The 19,719-nt window shown below is 41.6% G+C and overlaps 2 protein-coding genes across 9 annotated transcripts in view; one reads left to right on the top strand and one right to left on the bottom strand.

The window, feature by feature from the left end:
• The window catches only part of Hnrnph3 (heterogeneous nuclear ribonucleoprotein H3), a 9,006-nt gene extending 2,630 nt beyond the window's left edge, over window positions 1-6,376 (top strand). For 2 of the 5 annotated variants that reach the window (XM_021204948.1, XM_021204947.2), the window contains exons 2-10: window positions 1,485-1,619; window positions 2,133-2,271; window positions 2,807-2,991; window positions 3,415-3,501; window positions 3,665-3,780; window positions 4,436-4,571; window positions 4,839-4,934; window positions 5,120-5,212; window positions 5,300-5,591. In XM_021204948.1, the coding sequence (XP_021060607.1) occupies window positions 1,508-1,619; window positions 2,133-2,271; window positions 2,807-2,991; window positions 3,415-3,501; window positions 3,665-3,780; window positions 4,436-4,571; window positions 4,839-4,934; window positions 5,120-5,212; window positions 5,300-5,376 (1,041 nt within the window). In that variant the 5' untranslated portion in view covers window positions 1,485-1,507 and the 3' untranslated portion in view covers window positions 5,377-5,591. Of the gene's footprint in view, window positions 1-1,484; window positions 1,620-2,132; window positions 2,272-2,806; window positions 2,992-3,414; window positions 3,502-3,664; window positions 3,781-4,435; window positions 4,572-4,838; window positions 4,935-5,119; window positions 5,213-5,299 lie in introns of those variants that run through there. The other 3 variants (XM_021204949.2, XM_021204952.2, XM_021204953.2) reach the window with 3 other exon arrangements.
• The window catches only part of Rufy2 (RUN and FYVE domain containing 2), a 35,548-nt gene continuing 20,662 nt past the window's right edge, over window positions 4,834-19,719 (bottom strand). For 2 of the 4 annotated variants that reach the window (XM_021205864.2, XM_029542672.1), the window contains exons 12-18: window positions 19,190-19,287; window positions 16,689-16,808; window positions 14,618-14,747; window positions 13,640-13,734; window positions 11,671-11,719; window positions 9,564-9,641; window positions 4,834-9,473 (exon numbers count right to left, since the gene is read on the bottom strand). In XM_021205864.2, coding sequence (XP_021061523.1) covers window positions 9,330-9,473; window positions 9,564-9,641; window positions 11,671-11,719; window positions 13,640-13,734; window positions 14,618-14,747; window positions 16,689-16,808; window positions 19,190-19,287 — 714 coding nt within the window. In that variant the 3' untranslated portion in view covers window positions 4,834-9,329. Of the gene's footprint in view, window positions 9,474-9,563; window positions 9,642-11,670; window positions 11,720-13,639; window positions 13,735-14,617; window positions 14,748-16,688; window positions 18,541-19,189; window positions 19,288-19,719 lie in introns of those variants that run through there. The other 2 variants (XM_029542673.1, XM_029542674.1) reach the window with 2 other exon arrangements.

Genomic DNA, 19,719 nt, shown 5'->3' with positions numbered 1-19,719 from the left:
TGAGTTCGAGGCCAGCCTGGTCTACAGAGTGAGCTCCAGGACAGCCAGGGCTACACAGAGAAACCCTGTCTCGAAAAACCTTAAAAAAAAAGGTTGGAGTATTGTAAATAGTGACCTGGTATATAACCTCTGGAAACTGAAGGAATCAGAGCAGACTGCCCTTCTTCAGGGTTTAGTAGGATTCTAGACTTGAGCTAAAAGGTGTATTAGAGCAAGGCTGCTTCCTTCCTTTATTTACTTGAATGGAAAGCCACCCTGTGAGATAATTTGTTGTCCAAATCGGGTTTTGCTCAGTAAAATTTTGTTAATTGAAGTCAATTATTAATCAGTTAATTGAACAAAAATTTTCCTGACTTGCACATTGCACTGAGGTATGAGCACATACACCAGATTAACTGACTGTAATAAAAGACTGTTAAATGAAAGTTATTATCAGTGTAGTGTTTTTCAGAGTTCTTGTTTTCATAAGCGTGTTACTTGGCAAAAGTGGTGTGTTAAATTTTAGACACACAAAAGAGCTCTCTCTTGCGTTTGCTGCTGAAATACTCCCCTCCTCCTACTTATTTTAATTTTATGAATGTTTTCCTTGTTGTATGTTATGTACGCCACATGGGTAGAAAACCCAGAGTGTTGTATCCATGGGAATTGAGGCTATACAAAGTTCTAAGCCATTGTGTAGGTGCTGGGAATAGAGACCAGGTCTTTTGCTTTTTTTTGTGATGAATTATAGTCATCTCATTGGGAGGAAAGGTCTATCCTAAGCTGTTGGAAGCACATATAATCCCATCTATGAGTCCTGTCCTGGTCATAGAGCTCCACCTGGCTACGGTAGTTTTTGTTTTTATGCTCAAACCTCAAATAAGAATAGACAACTACTATATACACCTTTGAGTTATTAAACATTGGCAGTTGGGCAGGTGTCTCAGGAAATCTTCGTCTGTAGCTGAGGCAGGACCGCTGGTCAAGGCTACCGTGGGCTACTGAGACCCTGGGATTTTTCATTTTGTATTCTTGTTTTGTTGATGTCTGTTTTTTGAGACAGAGAACAGCCCTGGCTATCCTGGAATTTGTAGACAAGATTCAATCTCCCAGAGAAATGCCTCTGCCTCCCGAGTGCTGGGATTAAAGGCAAATATCCTTGTTTTAAAACAGAAACATCTGGGTATATAGTAACACCCTGTCTGCAAAACAAAGCTTGTGGGTCTTTAGGTCGACATTAGTAAAACAATTAGTGTGGAATGAGGAAAAGGGTAGAGTGTGGTACAGCAGATGTTATCCTGGTGGGAGACTCCTACAAGCCTTACTAGATCTGTTGGGTGGATTTCACTGCCTTTTCCTACCCCTCAGAGAAGCATGGTACTAGAACACTGTTGCCGACTGTCCTAGGAGTCACTTTAACTTTTGCATGCAGTTTGAGCTGTGTGACACTTGTCTTGGTAAGAGTGTTGTGACTGACTGCTTTCTGTGCTTGTTTATTTTCATAGCATTTAAATCAAGCAGTATTGAAATGGATTGGGTTATGAAACATAATGGTCCAAATGACGCTAGCGATGGGACTGTGCGACTTCGTGGACTGCCATTTGGTTGCAGCAAAGAGGAAATAGTTCAGTTCTTTCAAGGTACCTCTAGTACTAGTCAAAGTTTAGTAGTATTTAATTGTGTGTATATTAGCTGTTACTGTTTTGTTTTTTGGTTTTTTTTTTTTTTTTAATTTATAAGACCCATTTGATTTTAGAACTTAGTTTTGTGATAATCTGGGTTATATAGTAAAATGGGAAATGTGCTCCAGTTACTACTGAGTAGAGAATGTGTAGGCTCTGTGAACATTGATGTACAGTATAGTTAACTGAGAGTAACTGATAACATGGGCTGTGAGTTACCATTGGGAGCACAGTTAATGATTTGTAGTTTTCACGTAGTGGGCTTTATAAGTATAATTTTAAGACACTGGTCACAGAAAATATTTAATCCAATGATATTTGAAAAATATTCCACTTGTATTATGGGGTGATGGGAAACTAAGCCTTTTTGTTTTGTTTTGTTTAGATTTGTTTTAAATATTTGATTCAGATGGGAATGTTTCAGCCTTTAACACTGTTCCCCTTGATGGGGTATTTGTCCTTGGGTTAAAGGGTTGGAAATCGTGCCAAATGGGATAACATTGACGATGGACTACCAGGGGAGAAGCACAGGGGAGGCCTTCGTGCAGTTTGCTTCAAAGGAGATAGCAGAAAATGCTCTGGGGAAACACAAGGAAAGAATAGGGCACAGGTGGGGATGGAGAGTTTGGGATGGCGTTACATTTTTATTTTTGGGGGTTGTGGGTCGCTATTGCTTAAATGGGGTGGGTAAGCATAACATTTTTCTGGGGTAGTTTTAAAGAATTGATAATTACCTAATTTAACATGGAAACTACAGATTTGGGTGGGGAATTAATGCTTATAGTTTAAATTAAAATTAGATTGTTTCCATTTCTTTGTAGGATGTTGTTAAATTTGTTTTTGTATAATCACCTGTTTGGTTTTTTGTTTTGTTTTGTTTTTTTACATACCTATCTTGTACTAAAGGAAACAAGCTAAAAATATATTCCTAATTCAGTGTTTTCAAATGACTGATTTGTTTATGTAAAACTTAAATATTTAAGTTTGTAGGTGTAAAAAAAATGTTAACCTTATGGTTTATTTAGGCAACTTAAATTGGGATATGTACTTAAATATAGACAAACTTACTGTATTTTGCCCAGTATCTGATTTTTCTCTCTAATACATCTATGCTGAAACCTGTACCTTAAAACATTTTTAAATAGGTATATTGAGATCTTCAGGAGTAGCAGGAGTGAAATCAAAGGATTTTATGACCCACCAAGAAGATTGCTGGGACAGCGACCAGGACCATATGATAGACCAATAGGAGGAAGAGGGGGTTATTATGGAGCTGGGCGTGGAAGTATGTATGACAGAATGCGACGAGGAGGTGATGGATATGATGGTGGTATGTGTGTCTAATGAACAAAGGCTCTGTTGTCATTTTCTTGATGTTCCTGACACTTTGTCAAGAAATACAGAAATGGCAGTAATTCCAGTATCTATGAGGTTTCAAAACCTGGTCGTGAAGTTACGGGATGTCCATGACCATCTGGTGGAACTTGATTGATGCATATATTGACACCTACAGAACAATGTAGAAGTAAAAATAAAGATGATTGGCATGTTTCTTCCTGGCATAAAGATGAGACTTGGTTTTCATGTTGTTTGAATTTATCCTCTGTAAATTTCCATCAAGTGTTAACTTTTCTCATGCAGTCATCTGCAAACAATGAAGAAGCTAAGACAGTTGACTACAAAATGATTTTGTAAGCTACTTTACAAAACAATGGCTCAGAATTGTATTTCTTTTTCCTTCCATTTTACACAGGCTATGGAGGTTTTGATGACTATGGTGGCTATAATAATTATGGCTATGGAAACGATGGCTTTGATGAAAGGATGCGAGATGGAAGAGGTAAACAGAACACTGTCTTGCTGAAGTCAATCTTACTGTTCCCTTTGTAAAGTTCCAGTAGTAGTAAGGCAACTTTGATAGGTTAATGGAAACTTGTGTCAATGCACTGCTTTGGAGATTTATATGGATATACTTATGTAAACCCACAATGGTTTATATCTAGGCATGGGAGGACATGGCTATGGTGGAGCTGGTGATGCAAGTTCAGGTTTCCATGGTGGTCATTTTGTGCACATGAGAGGGCTGCCTTTTCGTGCGACTGAAAATGATATTGCTAATGTGAGTAATTGTGCTTTTATAGTGGGTATTATTATTTTTTGCTAGTAGTAATTACTTGTGGTGGAGAGGCCAAACTGGGCTAGAATTTGCAAATGCTAACTTGGCTTTGAGCATGTTGGAATTACAGGCAGCCACCATGCCCAGCTGACTCATCTTTTTTATTTGTTGAGGTTCAGGCTAGGGTTGTCACTTAGTGATTGATTATTTGCCTAATGTGCACATAGTTGTTTTGTACCCATTATATGCTGACCTAATGAGAATTTTAAGCAGGTTAAAAAATGCATTAAAAATAATGCATTTATTATCAGTTGGGAAGGAGCTTGCTTTTAGTAATAGGGTCTGAAGCATTCCCAAACTCAGATACTCCTGATAAAGCACACTGTATCTAAAGTAGATCCCACAGGTGAACAGTTTTCACTTAAAATGTAGTATTACCTTAGTTTAAAGCAGCAGTGCTTTTGGCATTTTAAAATATGTACTCCTTCCCTGTTTGAGTTAAGTTGACCACTTTCATAGCAAAGGATGACTAACCTACCTCCACAAAACTGCAGCTTTTAGACTCATCAGTAGTTTACTTTAGTGGACTAGGAAAAAAAAAATTAAGGTATATGCTAACTTTAAATAACTGGAATTTAAAAATGAATTTTCTGTTTAGTTCTTCTCACCACTCAATCCAATACGTGTTCATATTGATATTGGAGCCGATGGCAGAGCAACAGGCGAGGCAGATGTAGAGTTTGTGACACATGAAGATGCAGTGGCTGCTATGTCTAAAGATAAAAACAACATGCGTAAGTGGTATCTTTGGTATGCTTGTTTTATAGGTGTGTACAGTTTATAAAGTACTGTTAAAGTGCCTGTAGTAGACCCTAGGGTTTAAAATCATTTGACCTACTAATAATGCTTAAGCTTTAGTGGCTGTTTGAAATAGTTCTATATTTATGGATAAGCCTATTTAAATAAATTAACTGACCTTTAATACCTTTGATCCAGCATCCCTTTCTCTACTCCTCTTACCTTTTCCACTCTTCCTCTTTTTTTTTTTTTAAAAAAAAAAGAACATCGATACATTGAACTCTTCTTGAATTCTACCCCTGGAGGTGGCTCTGGAATGGGAGGTTCTGGAATAGGAGGCTATGGCAGAGATGGAATGGGTATGTATAGTTTTGTATTTGTGATGGGTAGCACCTCACTGTAACACAGGCTGGCCCAAAACTCACAATTCTTCTTGATGCTTCAGCATATCCTTCCAAAACCTAGGTTTATACGTGTTGTAGAATGAGCAAGTGTTGGCTACTCTGTAAGGCAGTCATCTCTGTGGCGGCTTCTTTATGTGCAGATAATCAAGGAGGATACGGATCTGTTGGGAGAATGGGAATGGGGAACAGCTACAGTGGAGGCTACGGTGCTCCTGATGGCTTGGGAGGCTATGGTAAGTAGTTGTTTCTGTATCGTGATAGTGTCCTTCATTTAAAGATATGGATGTCTCTTGATGGACGGTTCTTACTGTCTTCTTCAGGTCGTGGTGGTGGAGGCAGTGGAGGTTACTATGGGCAAGGTGGAATGAGTGGAGGTGGATGGCGTGGGATGTACTGATAACACCACTCCAACGAACACGTCCTAACATACCTGCTCTACTAGACTTTCTTACAGATTTCATTTCTTTTGTATTTCAAGAACTTTATAATGACTGAAGGAATGTGTTTTTAAGATATTATTTGGAAAAGCAACAGACTGATGGGAAAATCTGTTTTCTGTAGGTTTTATTTGTTGCATACTTTGACTTAAATAAATTTTTATATTCAAACCACTGATGTTGCTACTTTTTATATATAGGTACTCCTAAAGATGTGCTGACTTCATACGATTTGGGATGATGTAATATTTTACTGTTAACATAGTGCAGTGTTAGAGGGCAAGACAGCAAGTCCTACGTAGGCACCTGCGATAGCACTAACTCGCACCCCTGGACATACTGTAAATAAAAAGCCTAAAGATATGTTCAGGTGGTTTCAGGAGCATAAGTTAAGCTAATTTTGTATCCTCTTTTCAGTCTCTTATCAAGCATAGCTCTGAATAATTCAAGAGGTATCTGGATTCCAAATATTCATAAATTGTATTACGAACAGGGGTAGGGGTATAAAACCCTCATAGCACTTGACTAAGATACCAGAAATGGTTCCCAAAACTTGAGTTTGTTGGAGTAGTTTGAATTTCTCAATAATGACAGAAAAACTCTGTAAATACATGGGTATTTACTATGATGGGTATATGCTTACTTGTATTTTCAGTTCCTCGCCCAAGAAAACGGGGGGCTTTAATGGTGTGAATGACTACATTTAGGAGACTATAAAACAATGCTGTAGCTGGTTTTGCATCTGAAACTGACTTTGAGTAGTTAAGTGCCCTGTGTAGAAGGAAAACGTGCTTTCTACTAATCTTTTATTACTTTGATCAATAAGACTTTTCCCCAAATTGGCTAATGGATCAAAATGAACCTGTCAGTGTGAACTCAGTTATTGAACTTGTTACTTGTTTTTTGCTAGACATGTTATTAATGTAATAAATGTCAACATGGGAATGTTGTCTGTCCTAGAATGCATTGTGTTGGTTATTGGTATAGAGTATCACCATACCTTTAATCCCAGCATTTGGGAGGCAAAGGCAATATACTGTTGGATGCCAAATTGAGGTTTCTGATCAAGTAACTGCAAAGGAGTGACTTTTTTTCCCCTTGCTTAGAAGAGAGAGTTGCCACAGCATGTTACTTGGAGCCTGTTGGCCTGAAACTGTGAGTTTCTGTCTTATGGGTTTAACTTGGTGCCTATACACTGATGAGCTAGTTTGCATACCTCGCATAGAAGTCAAAAGCACTTCAAGTGTTACCTTCTTAAAATCTCAAAGCAAGTGGCTAAAGTACTTAAGTAGAGTGGTTAAGAGTACTTGCTGCTGGGGCTGGAGAGATGGCTCAGCAGTTAGGAGCACTGACTGCTCTCCAGAGGTCCTGAGTTCAAATCCCAGCAGCCACACGGTAGCTCAGCCATCTGTAATGGGATCTGTTGCCCAATAAATAAGTCTTTAAAAATATTAAAAAAAAAAAAAATAGTACTCGCTGTTCATTCAGAGCCTTTGGTTCCCAGCACCCACATCAGGTGATCAAGCTTGCTGTAACTCCAGTTTCAATGAATCCAATACCTTTTTCTGGCCTCCTTGGTCACCTGCACACACATGGCATACATTCACACATAACAGATAAAAACAAATCTTTTAAAGCAATATAAGTAATTGTTAATTTCTTAGATCTTCGATTTATAAAATTCACATTTATTTTAAAAACATTACAGATCAGAATTACATTTGCAATTCCTTGGCACCATGATCACATCTTTGTGGTAGTACTGGCTAGGTAAGTAAGGGAATGACAAGTTTTCTGCAAAATAAGAACTGTGAATGTTTTGTAATAAATAGGATAGATATGCTAAAGTTAAAGTTGGGTGGTTTTATGTTTTTTGATGGTAGTGCTGTGAATAGAGAATCCAGGCCCTTAACAGCCACAATAAGCAAACATTCTATACCACTCAGCTATATTCTTATCCCAAACACAGCGGGGAGTGAGTTAGTGCTGCTCCAGAAAAGGCCCATGTTTATGACACAAATTTTGAGTGGTAATAAAAAGAAGTATTTGAAGTTTTTTCATTTATGCTCAAAAAAAGAGAAGAAGAAAGTAAAATGTTAGTAATCCCCATCAGTACAAAGCAGTTAAAGAATATAATTCTTTTTTTTTTTTTCTAAATTTTTTCGTGCCAGGTTTTCTCTCTCTCTCTATATATATATATATATATGGTGATATATAGGGATGGACCAAGCAAGCTGCTCTTGAAGCTTGTGGCAGCCCTCCTGTCCTGCCTTGCCATCTTAATTCTGTCACGAGGCCACTTCTGTCCATGTTTAACGAATGGCATCTGGGGTTGGGGGAGTAATGAGCTGGTAGAGTACCTGGCCAATATATACCAAATGTCAGGGGTTCCATCCCCAGCACCACATACAAACACTAGACAGCTGTAAGGGAGGTGTGAAGTCAGAGAGGCCGGTCAAGGTCTTCCCCTGCTGCACACCAGGTTAGAGGCCGACTTGGGGTTTCCCTGTCTCCAAAAGAAGAAACATCTAGAAATCTGTCAGAATGAATTTAAGTTGACCACAGAAGCTGGTAAATACTGGTTTTGTAATTTTGGCAATTTATAAAAACGTACTGAGATGTAGCAAACGAAAAGATACTGCAGAAAAGGGGATCAGAAAAATACTCAGTCACTGAGCAGTGTTCTTGGGAATGTAAAATCACTAGAGTTTTGAAAGGCTTTATAGACAAAAGTACAAGGCTGGAAATTAATATATTAAAGATCCTAAATGGTCATGTTCTGTGCCCACCCACCCCCCACTCCCCGCTTGAAAAAATAAGGAGCTACTATCTACAGTACTTGATACACATATAGGGTGAAATTCTATTGTGGGAAAGCATAAATATGCCAGTGTAATGCTTCCTAGAAGTTATTCTTAAGAGAACTGAGGGTGAAGAAACTTAATTCTTTCATAGCAGTGCTCTTAATTTTAATACTTAGAACCAATCTTTAAAGGCCTGTGGTCTCTTTCGGTCCCCTTGTTCCCTGGGTAGGAATGTTTTCTCCTTTGGAATCTAACCCTTTACAAAAATTAGCATTTGTGATAGGGATGATGGTTATAAGTGAAGGAAAAGCTAGAGGCCAGATCACTGGTCCTTTAATCTACTATATGAAAAATGTGGGCAAGTAAAAAGGAAAGGATGGGTGGGATTAAATCATTGGTCTTTTCCATTGGAGAGAAGAGAGAAGAACAAGCAAATAAATACAACTGAATCAGCATCTTAGCAGACAATGAAGAATACACAGCCCTGGGATAGAAGCACACACCTATATCCCAGCACTTCAGAGCTTAGGCAAGAAGGTTCATGGGAAAAAGTAAACAACTTTGTTTGAGTCTGTCTTCCTGGACACTCTGGCTGTCCTGGCTGGAACTTACTCTTTGTACCAGGTTGGCCTTACTGAACTCAGAGATCCACCTGCCTCTGCATCCTAAGTGCTGGGATTAAAGGCATGGGCCACCATTTTAAAAACCGTTAAATTGGCATGTAACATAAAGTTGAATGCATTTCCAGTTTTTCTCTGAGAATTGTGACGCCTTTTAAAGTGCATTAAGAGATATACAGGCACCTTCAAGTGCCAACTTGACAGTTCAGAAGCAAATAAGCTGTGGCCTTTTCCTCAAGAAGGCCTCTATAAGGTAAGGCAAATGTGCATTAGCTCTGCTATCTGACCTTTTGTTAAAGGTTACTTGATTGTTGAAGTAGTGATAAAAACATGCTATCTTAAAATCTGATTAAGTACAGGGACAGAATGCTAACCATATAACTTAGAAACCTGTGTGTGAGCTGGAGGCGAGGTACAGTACTGACTGGGCACCGCAGTACACACAGCCCTCCTCGCTGTAGGTGCATCTGTGCATAATGGAGTCCCAAGTCATGGCATGTTAGAGGAACATCTCTGAATGAGCACTGCATGGCAGGAATCACAGACTCGCACTGGCTTTGGTGAAGAAGGCAAAGGCAGCTCATTGTCAGAGCAGGCATTACAGAAAATTTCCCCGCAGTTTCTACAGTGGTGCTATTAAATGGAAAAATCAGGGGAAAATAAAACCAAATTAGAAGCCATTTTTGTTGCCACAACATTTGGAGTCATTTTCACTTCTCTTACCTTTCTTTTGGAGAGTGAAAATTCCTTCTCACAAAGCTTACAGTGGGTTGCATCTTTGTCTTTTAGCCAGACCAGTCCCTAATATGGAAAGATGAATGTTAATGTTCAAATCAGTAACACCTGCTCTTACTTCAGAAGTATGGAAACAGAAAGGCATTCTCTGTGCACAGTTCCTGTGACTCATTGTCACCATTTCTTAGGGGATCCCTTATGTTCAAAATGAAGGAGTAACAGGAAAGAAGGCACAAGGCTCAGGCAGTAGCTCTCAAGAGTTAGGTCAGAAACTCAGGACATGCCTGGACAGAAGCGTGTCCAGATGTGGGCAGGGGGGCAGGGGGCCTGAGTTGAAGACAAAATAATGAACGACCGAGCTTCTTCAGGGGACAGTTGATAATGTACTGTATTGTCAGCGAATGATAACATTCTGGTCCTGAGTAAAACACCGGGAAATAGCTGACAGGCAGTTGGCTTCTGGAGAAATGATGAGGATGGGTGTGCCTGGAAGGCTGTGGCACCTCTTGGTCTCTGGGTGCAGGGCTCTGCAGTGAAACCCTGCCTCAGAAAATAATAGGGGCTGGAGAGCACTGGTAACTGGTAAGAGCTGGTAAGAGCACTGACTGTTCTTTTGAAGGTCCTGAGTTCAAATCCCAGCAACCACATGGTGGCTCACAGCCATCTGTATTGAAATCTGAGTCCCTCTTCTGGAGTGTCTGAAGACAGCTACAGTGTACCCACATGAAAGAAAGGAAGGAGGGAAGGAAAAAAGGAAAAGAAAAGAGAAAAGTTCAGGCCAGGTGTGTGATGGCATATATCTTTAATTCCACGGCTCAAGAGGCAGGAGGATCAGCCAGAGTTACAGTGAGACCCTGACTAGACAAGAGTTTATTGAGGGCATGTAAGGAAGAGATGAGTTGGGGTGAGTAAACAGGTCCCACCACATCCATGGAAGGTGAGAAAACATGTTACAGTGTGGCTCAGTAGTACAGTGTTTACCTAGCATGTGCCAGACCTGTTCAGTTCCATTCCCTGCACTACAAAAGGGGAAAGTGGTATAAATCACATGTTGCTTTGGGTACAGAGCTAGATGCCAGAGGAAACAGCTATAAGAACTGGGAGCAACTCTGCTTTTATACAGCAGGCTAAAGGCAAGGGCAGCAAACACTCTTTGTTTGGAATCTTTTCAGAATGGAGGGGTCTAGGGCAGTGGCTCAGCCATTAAGAGTGCTTCTGTTCTTCCAGAGGACCCAAGTTCAATTCCCAGCATCTACATGGCCATAATCTGTAACCCCAGTTCCAAATCTAACCCCTTCTTCTGGTCTCTATAGACTATTTTTTTTTTTTTACCTAGTTCGGAGTACTGGTATTACAGCAATAACATAACCTAGGTTCCAGGACTTTTTGGATGACTTTTTTTGTTCCTTTTGTTTTTCAAAACAGGGTTTCTCTGTGTAGCCTGGAATTTGCTCTGTAGACCAGACCAGGTTAGCTTCAAATTCACAGAGATCCACCTGCCTCTCTCTAGTGCACCACAGCTCCACGTAACATTTTGATTAAAAAGTTAAATGGAGTTGGGCATGGTAGTGCACACCTTTGGGAGACAGAGGCAGACAGATCTGTGTAAGTTCAAGGCCAGCCTGTTCTACACACAGTTCCGAGATAGCCAGGACTACACAGAGAAACGGAGTGGGGGTTGGTGCTGGAGAGGTGATTAGAAGTAGAAAGCCATCACCGATTCACAGGTCATAGGATTCTCTCAGGCACACAGAGTAACACATTGTTAAAGCAGCATTGTATGCATCAGAAGCCTTTTCTAGAAGGACATGTTACTACTCAAGTAGCATTATAGTGTCATGTTTCACCAGGATCATTATACATCCTCTAACAGGTACTAACATTTCCTTTAGTAAGGATGGAGACAGTAATGGGATAGAAGAGTGACTGCCCCACCCACTCCCCTACAGAGCTGCCAGCCTTTAAATGTCTGATGCTAAGACCAAACCACCCCCACCCCCACCCCCCACCCCCCTCCGACATCCCCGTTTCCAAACAGTCCAGGGTTGCCAACTTTAAAAAGCTTGCAGTTGTACTCACAAACCTGATTACTCACCTGGAGCGCTTTGTTGGCTTCTTTTATATCGTCTATTTTAAGTTTCGATCTAAAAACATTACAAATGGGTCCAAATGTTAGTATGCTTGTAAATACAGAACACCTAATATTTTACAGATCACGTTTTCATTGCATTTAATTTTAGATCCTAATACTCTCTAAGGGGATATTTTGTTTTCTAAATGTTCTAAAACAAAAATCAGTGTTTGAGATTTCTATAACTTAATTTTGGTTTTTGTTGAAATAGTCTCACTATCTACAACTGATTGTTTCAGTAACTTCTGTGTATGTAAGTGCTGTACAAATCCCTCTATTAGATTCCCATATAAACCCAGGTGTGGTAGTCTACATCTGTAATCCTAGTTCTTGGGAAAGTATACAGAAAGAAGATCAAAAGAAGTTCAAGGTCATTCTTGGCTACTTGTATAAATGTTAATTTTTTTTGTTTTTGAAACACCACTGAAATTCCATAGCCCAGGCTGGCCTCAAGTGAGGCTCCAGATAAGGCCTGTGACACCCAACCAGCTTGCATTTCCAGTGGCTCTCATCTGCAAGGGTTCTGGCTCAGCAGTGGATCCTGAAGGCTTGAGGCTACTAGCTGTTACTGAACATTTGTCACACAATACTAAATGGTTACAATATACCTATAGACAATATACAGTATCATTCCTCAGAAGGAGGAGGTGTAAAGACAGGGGGAACACAATCCCAAAATAAAAAATTGAAATGGGCCAGGCGTAGTGATGCATGCCTTTAATCCTAGCACTTGGGAGGCAGAGGCAGGTGAATTTCTAAGTTCGAGGTCAGCCTGTTCTACAAAGTGAGTTCCAGGACAGCCAGGGCTACACAGAGAAACCCTGTCTCAAAAAAACAAAATTGAGAGCCGGGCCTGGTGGCGCAGGCCTTTAATCCCAGCACTTGGGAGGCAGAGGCAGGCGTATTTCTGAGTTCGAGGCCAGCCTGGTCTACCAAGTGAGTTCCAGGACAGCCAGGGCTATACAGAGAAACCCTGTCTCGAAAAACTAAAAAAAAAAAAAAAAAAAAAAATTGAAATGGTTTCTTAGATATTTCCCACCTCTACTCATTTTATTAAAAGATGTATTTATGTGTGTGAATGTTTTGCCTGCATGTATGCATGTGTACCATATGCATGCATTATGTCTAAAGGTCAAAAAGAAGCCACTAGATTGCCTACACCTGGAGTCGTAGGTGGTTGTGAGCTACCATGTAGGTGCTAGAGATTTAACCTGGGTCCTGGCAAGAGCAGCAAGTCCATTCTTGTTTGTTTCTTTTATGTATATGAGTGATCTACCTGACATAACACTGGCATGCCAAAAGAGGGCACCAGATCTCATACATAGTTGTGAGTCACCATGTGGTTGCTGGGAATTGAACTCAGGATCTTTGGAAGAGCAGTCAGCCACTGCTCATAACTGCTGAGCCATCTCTCCAGCCTCATTTTTTTTTTTTTTTTTAAAAGGCATGCTCTCAAGGTTGGCCCTGATTCTTTGTGTAACTGAGGATGGCTTGAATTCCGGACCTTCCTATTTCCCTTCCAGGTGCTGAGATAACAACCTTTCCTGGCTTCCTTTTCACTATGGATCCGAATAGCATTCTACTACAGAATCACACTGACCTGCAGGATAAAAACTACTTTTACTTCCCAACAAACCTGCTCTGTCAATAATAGTCTGATAGCCTGGACATTTTCAAAATTCAGCTTTTGTTGTCCTGACAAAGTTTCTGGAGTCTTTATCAATGAAGAACTCAAGCAATAGTTTTTGCTCTTACTTTCTAGAACCCTTCAGAGCCAGTGTCTACTGGAATGCACAGAACTACTGAAATCCCTTCAAAGTATCTAGCCTTGGTTTTTATCCCCACACTCCAGTGGCCCTCTGCACAGCTGTTGTGGTATGTGTGTGCCTTTCACACGTTTGTGAGCACTTAGCTGAAGGAAGAGAGGATTTACTCGCAGAGTTTGCTGCCAAGTTCTTGCAGAGCCTGTTCTTGTTCCTGATAAATTCTTTTCAACTGCTCATTTTCATCTTGAAGGTTAAGAAACTCCTTCAATAGAAAACAGAAAACAGAACTTAAAAAAGAAAAAACCCTCCAAGTGACATATGTATCATTAATTAGGAAAGTCTAAATATCTTTGAGCTTTGTTCTGACTGTTCTTCTAAGTCCCAAGTGGTGGCATGACAGAAGTATTCTGTCAAGCTCGGATAAGGAATTTTCAGACACTTTCCACCTCCCTCCATTTCTCTTTTGTAAAAAAGATGTGTATGTGTGAGTGTTCTTGCCTGAACGCATGCGTGTGTCTCCATATACATGCTTGACACCCAGAAGCTAGAAGAGGGCATCAGACCCTGCGGCTGGAGCTAGAGATGGTTGTGAACCACCGTGTATGAGCTGGAATCCTAGATGTCACTCTAACTAGGCTAGCCTCAACTTCCTGATTCTCCTGCCTCAGCCCACTCAGTACAACCTCCTTATTCATATTCCTAAGAGGATCACTATAGCCTGTTTATTCGTGTACATGTAAATTGTATAAAGTATCTTGTTTTAAAAGATGTATGTGTCTTTGTGTGGAGGTTGGAAGATAACTCTGGTTGTTGTACTTAAGACTGTCTACCACTTCCTTTGAGACACAGCCTTTCACTGGCCAGGAGCTCACAAATTAGGCTAGACTGGCTGGTCAGTGCCAGGGATGCCTTCCCCAGAGCTGACTACAGGTCCTACATGCACTTTATTGACAGCCATCTCCTCCATCCCCAAATCATTTATAAAAGCAAACAGAGAAGTGGGGCACTGGCTCACGCCTTAGTCCCAGCACTCCTAAGACAGAGTCAGACCTGCTGTGAGTTCAAAGATAGTCTGGACTATAGTATGAAATCCTGCTTCCAGCAACTTGTCAAGATGCAAAATTTAAAGTTTTACCACTATTTACTTTTTTAAGACTTATGACTTTTTGGCTTTCGTGTCTAAGATGAGATAGGACATCTTTTTCCTTTTGAAGATCTTCTTGCAAAGTCTGCCTCCATTCCTTCTCAATCTTCAAGTCCGTTTCCAGCTGCACCCTTGAATGGCAAACATAGAACCTCAGTGTGTGATAGCATCCCCTGTATATTAAGTGTAGCCTTCAAATCCTAGCTCTCCTGTGTCCACCTCCTAAGCACTGGGTTTCAAGTGTGCAGGGCCATGCTGGTGGTGCACGCCTTTAACCTCAGCACTCAGGAGGCAGAGACAGCTGGATCTCTGAGTCAAGGCCAGCCTGATCTACAGAGTTAGTTCCCTGACAGCCACAGCAACATGGAAAAACTCAAGGAAAACAGAACAACTGTGTGCTTCCATTCCTGGCTCTTTTATTATTTCTGTAAAGATCTGCCTGCCTGCCTTCCTTTCTTTTTAAAGATTTATTTATTTATTATATATAAGTACATTATAGCTGTCGTCAGGCACTCCAGAAGAGGGAGCCAGATTTCAATACTGATGGTTGTGAGCCACCATGTGGTTGCTGGGAATTGAACTCAGGACCGTTGGGAAGAGCAGTCAGTGCTCTTAACCTCTGAGCCATCTCTCTAGCCCCCCCCCTTTTTTGTTTTTTTCAAGACAGGGTTTCTCTGTGTAGTCCTGGCTGGCCTCTAATTGAAGAGATCTGCTTGCCTCTGCTTCCCAAGTGTTGGGATTAAAGGCATGCGCCACCAGTACCCAGGTTAAAAGCTTATGTTTTAATGACTAGTGGTGGTGAGACACCTGATCCGGTGCTATGGACTGACACTACTGATCTTCTTCTGTAGGAGGAGTACTGTGCCACTGAGCCAGCTCTCCAATCACTATTTTTATTTTTTGAGACAGGACCTCTTATATCTCAGACTGGCCAGAAACTTGCTATCTAGCCAAAAATGACCTTTAATTTCTGGTCCTTTTGACTCTGCCTATATTAACCAAGACCCAAATTTAGGCCACACGCCTTTAATCCTAGTTCTTGGAAGGCAGAGGCAGGCAGATCTCTTTTTGTTCGTTTTGTTTTGAGACCCTGACTTCGTGGGTACAAAACCTCTCTTCTGCCAAAAATCTGACAACCTGAATTTGACCCACAGTCCCGCATGGCAAGGAGACAGCCGACTCTCCCCAGTAGGCCTGTAACACCCACATGCATACGCCACCACATGCATGCTAACCGACTAAATAAGTACAGAGTAAAACCATGCATTGCCTATGTGTGCATATACAAAGAAAAGTCTTATTTTGTCCTTATTTTTTTGAACTTGGGGCTTTGCATGTACTAAGATGCACATAATCTACCAGTGAGTTACACTGTAGCCCAGAACAGTTGAAAGGGTTTCAGTCCTTGCTCTACAAGGGTCACCAGTGCTCCTCCCCAGGGACCATGCACTCACTGCCTCTGCTATTCAAAGAAGAAGGGCTGGAGGGGATGGCTCAGCAGTTACGATACACAACTACATGTAACTAAAAATGGATGCAGCTCAGTGGATAGAGTACTTATGTAGTGTAAACACACTCTGGGGTTTGACTCCCAGCATTACATAAGCCAGGCATGATGGTACTTACCTGAAATCCCAGCATTCAGAGGTGGAAGCAGGGAGAGCAAAGGTTCAAAGTCACCCTCCCTTATGAAGGGAATTATGTAGACCCGCCTAGGGTATATGAGACATTATCTCCAAAAGAGTATTCTTACAACTATATTTTCTCTCTCTCTTCACCCACCTCTCTCTCTCCTCCTCTCCCTTTGTGTGTATGTGTGTTTGGAGTTTGAACCCAGGGCCTCACTGAGTGAGGAACTGAGACGTGCGCAGGAGTTTGTAAGTCAGAGGACACCCTAAGGAGTCATTTTCTCTCCATCCACCGCATAGGGCCTGGAGACTGCACTCAGGCTTGCTGGTATCTGCGTTTTCATACTGAGCCATCACAAGCATCCCACACCTTCTTTAGGCACTGGTACTGGCCAGCAGAGGCCGTGTTAGTACAAGAGTTTGATCCCACGGCCAAGCACTCACAGCTGTTGCTCCTTCTGCGAGATCTGTCTCTGCAGACTGTCGGATTGGTTCAGACACTCCTGGGCATATTTCTCATCCTCAGCTTCTGCTTCCTTTCGCGCCTTCTCTGCTTGCTGCAATCTGGTGTAATTCAAATCAACTTTGGGTAAAACTGAGGCTAGAACTAGGGTGTAAAAGGGTGAAGAAGACAAAAGAAAAACGGGGAAATAGAAACATTTCTAAATGAAAACAAAGTTTGGGGAAGAACTCACAAACTCAAACGTGAAAGAGCCACACAATGTCTAGAAATTGTTTTGTGCTTTTTTTTTTTTCAACATAAGATATAATATGCCCAGAAAACTATCTTTAAATTTGCTTTATTTCTTGTTCATAATTAATGCAAAGCAATACAGTTTTTTTACTGTTGGAGGGTGATTTCCATCTCAAAAATGGCTAGGTAGGATACTGCCTTTTACAAAGCCATGAGCTTGAGTAAGTGCAGAACACACCTGTCGTATGTGATGCTAAGATGTGTGTGCCAGGAATCAAGTGCACTACAAGGCCAAGAGCAACAGTTATAGTTCTCAGGGATGGAGTCTTCCATCAGAGCTCTGTGCAGTTGCTTAATTATGCAAAGCTATATATATGTATGTATATCTATGTATATTTTTAAGATTCAAAAATATTTAGTGCTTGGCATTCCCTAGAGAGAATTTTTTAAGATATTTATTTTACATTTATGAATGTTTTGCTTGCATGTATGTCTATGCACCACATCTATGCTTGGTGCCCACGGAGGTCAGAAGCAGGTGTCAGATCTCATGGGACTGGAACTGGAAGCCACACCACGTGGGTGCTGGGAAGTGAACCCAGGTCCTGTCCTCTGTAAGAACATGTGCTCTTAACTGTCACATCATCTCCAGCAATACAATTTTTATTCTTTGCTTGAATCTTAAAGAATAGCTTATGATGTCACATTTCCCTGTTCGTATTTAAGTCACTGTTTGTCCCCAGGCCCAGCTACAGTCCTTGCCTCCCTTGGCCATCAAGATTTGAGGTTTATCATCAATATTTTATAAGAAAATATTTCCCAGAACTCAAGGGACATTAACTCTTCACAGGAAGTCACAAGAGAACTCTTGCATCTTCATATCTGCCTCCAACACCCTAAGTAAGGCCACACACACTGCGAGTATAAAAGCCTCCGACAAAGGAGAGAGAGTCAGTTAACTCTAGGTCTACATTGAAACGAGAGGATTAAGGCGGTAGGGCTGGACTCGGCTCTCTTCTAAGGTTACAGGAAGTAAAGTAAGTGAGGTAGGCCTGCAGTTGTGCTATCACAAGAGGGCGGGAGCATTAGAAAACGGAGGTGCTAAGGCCCAGGGCGATGGCCAGCCTGGCTTGAGAACTGCTTTAAAAACTTAAAAATCAGGGGCCATTAGGCAGAGTATGCCAGTGGGTGTGGGTATATCTTTTATCTGTGCCAACACAGCTTGAAACCAAAGGTTTCTAGCTTCCATCGAAAGGTAGCTAAAAAGATAAAACTAAAAGTCTTGCCATCCTCGAAGGTGGGACTCAGACCTGCCCTTGTGCACAAGGCTGAGGAGTGCGTGTGAGGAGCCCGCCAGGGCACCTGCCATGTCTCACAGCAGCCATGGAGGGTCCCTGGCAGCCATGGAGGGTCCCTGCAGCCTGGACATATGAGAGAGCATAAATGCTTCTCCCTCTAACATGTGAGTATGGGATCTGCTCTTGGAGTGGGCTTCAGAAGGAGATGTCTTTGACCAGCTTGTACTGGTCCTGAGGGTCACTGCTAGCACTTTTCACCAATGACACTGCAATTGTCCTAGTTTGAGTTAACAAGTCGTTGTCACTTCATAATGGAATGGACAGAAATCAAAGACAAGAAACGGTAATAAAGATGTCCAAAATGTAAAAGCGGGGATAAAGAAAACAACGAAAAGAAAGAAGAAAAAAGAAGAAAGAGGATGTCAATAAAAGAATATTTGTGTCATAAAGCATCAGTAGTTATGTTTTTCCTAAGTAGGTTCAAAGAAAGCAATGGTGACACATGTTGACTCAACATGACAGGGCAATGGGTACAGAAGGTTTTCCAACAGTAAAATGAAAGGCCAGGATAGAGTGTTCCACTGACATGAGATCCTGCCTTAGGGAAGCAGCTTCCTGTTAGCGCACGCTGCTTTCAGAGAGGGGACAGCCAGGGTCAAGGGATGGGACAGCTCCTCGGGGCAGTCCCTCTGAGACAGCCCCAGTTCAGTTTTTCAAGTCTTTGTTTTATGTCACAGACGAAATGACAAGAAGCTACAGATGTTGTGCCTTTAAATTATCTCCAAAAAGGCAACTTCAAATGAATCGCCCTAAGTGAAGCAACTTGGTTCCATGCAGCAACCAAAACCAAAGACAAGGCCTGGCTTGGCCTTGGCAGGCACAGGCCCTGGGTGAGGTGGCGGGTGGCAGAGGGAGAGAGAAACGAGAAGGAAGAGACTCATGAGAAGCCCTACCTTTGTTCCAGCTGCCTCATGGCTGTAGTGATCTTATTGGTCTTTTCTTCTAGTCGGGCAATTATTTCATTTTTTTCTTTCAAGCCATCTTCAGAGCCCTATTTATAAAAACAAAACAGCTATGGTGATTTTGATTTTGAAACCTAAACATCAGGCCAAGTATAGTTTCATTGGCCTTGGAATCCTAGCACTCAGGAGGCAGAGGTAGGAGGGTTATGGGTTCAGTACCAGACTCACTACACAGGGGCACTGAGGCCAGCTTAGGCATTGGTCCCTCTCAAAAATAACCACAATACTGGATGCACCAAACAGGGGCTCAGAAGATCCACATAGCTGACCTGTGGAGTAGACCTATGGAGCCCATTTGATGGAAGGAGGGGTCCTTCTTAGAACTATCCTCTGACTTCCACACACACCCCAGGCAGCTGGGCGTGGTGGCGCATGCCTTTGATCCCAGCACTCGGGAGGCAGAGGCAGGCGGATTTCTGAGTTCGAGGCCAGCCTGGTCTACAGAGTGAGTTCCAGGACAG

The sequence above is a fragment of the Mus pahari genome, chromosome 9, assembly GCF_900095145.1.
Source record: "Mus pahari chromosome 9, PAHARI_EIJ_v1.1, whole genome shotgun sequence".
NCBI classification, from domain to species: domain Eukaryota; kingdom Metazoa; phylum Chordata; class Mammalia; order Rodentia; family Muridae; genus Mus; species Mus pahari.
This window is presented reverse-complemented; position numbering and strand designations above follow the sequence as displayed.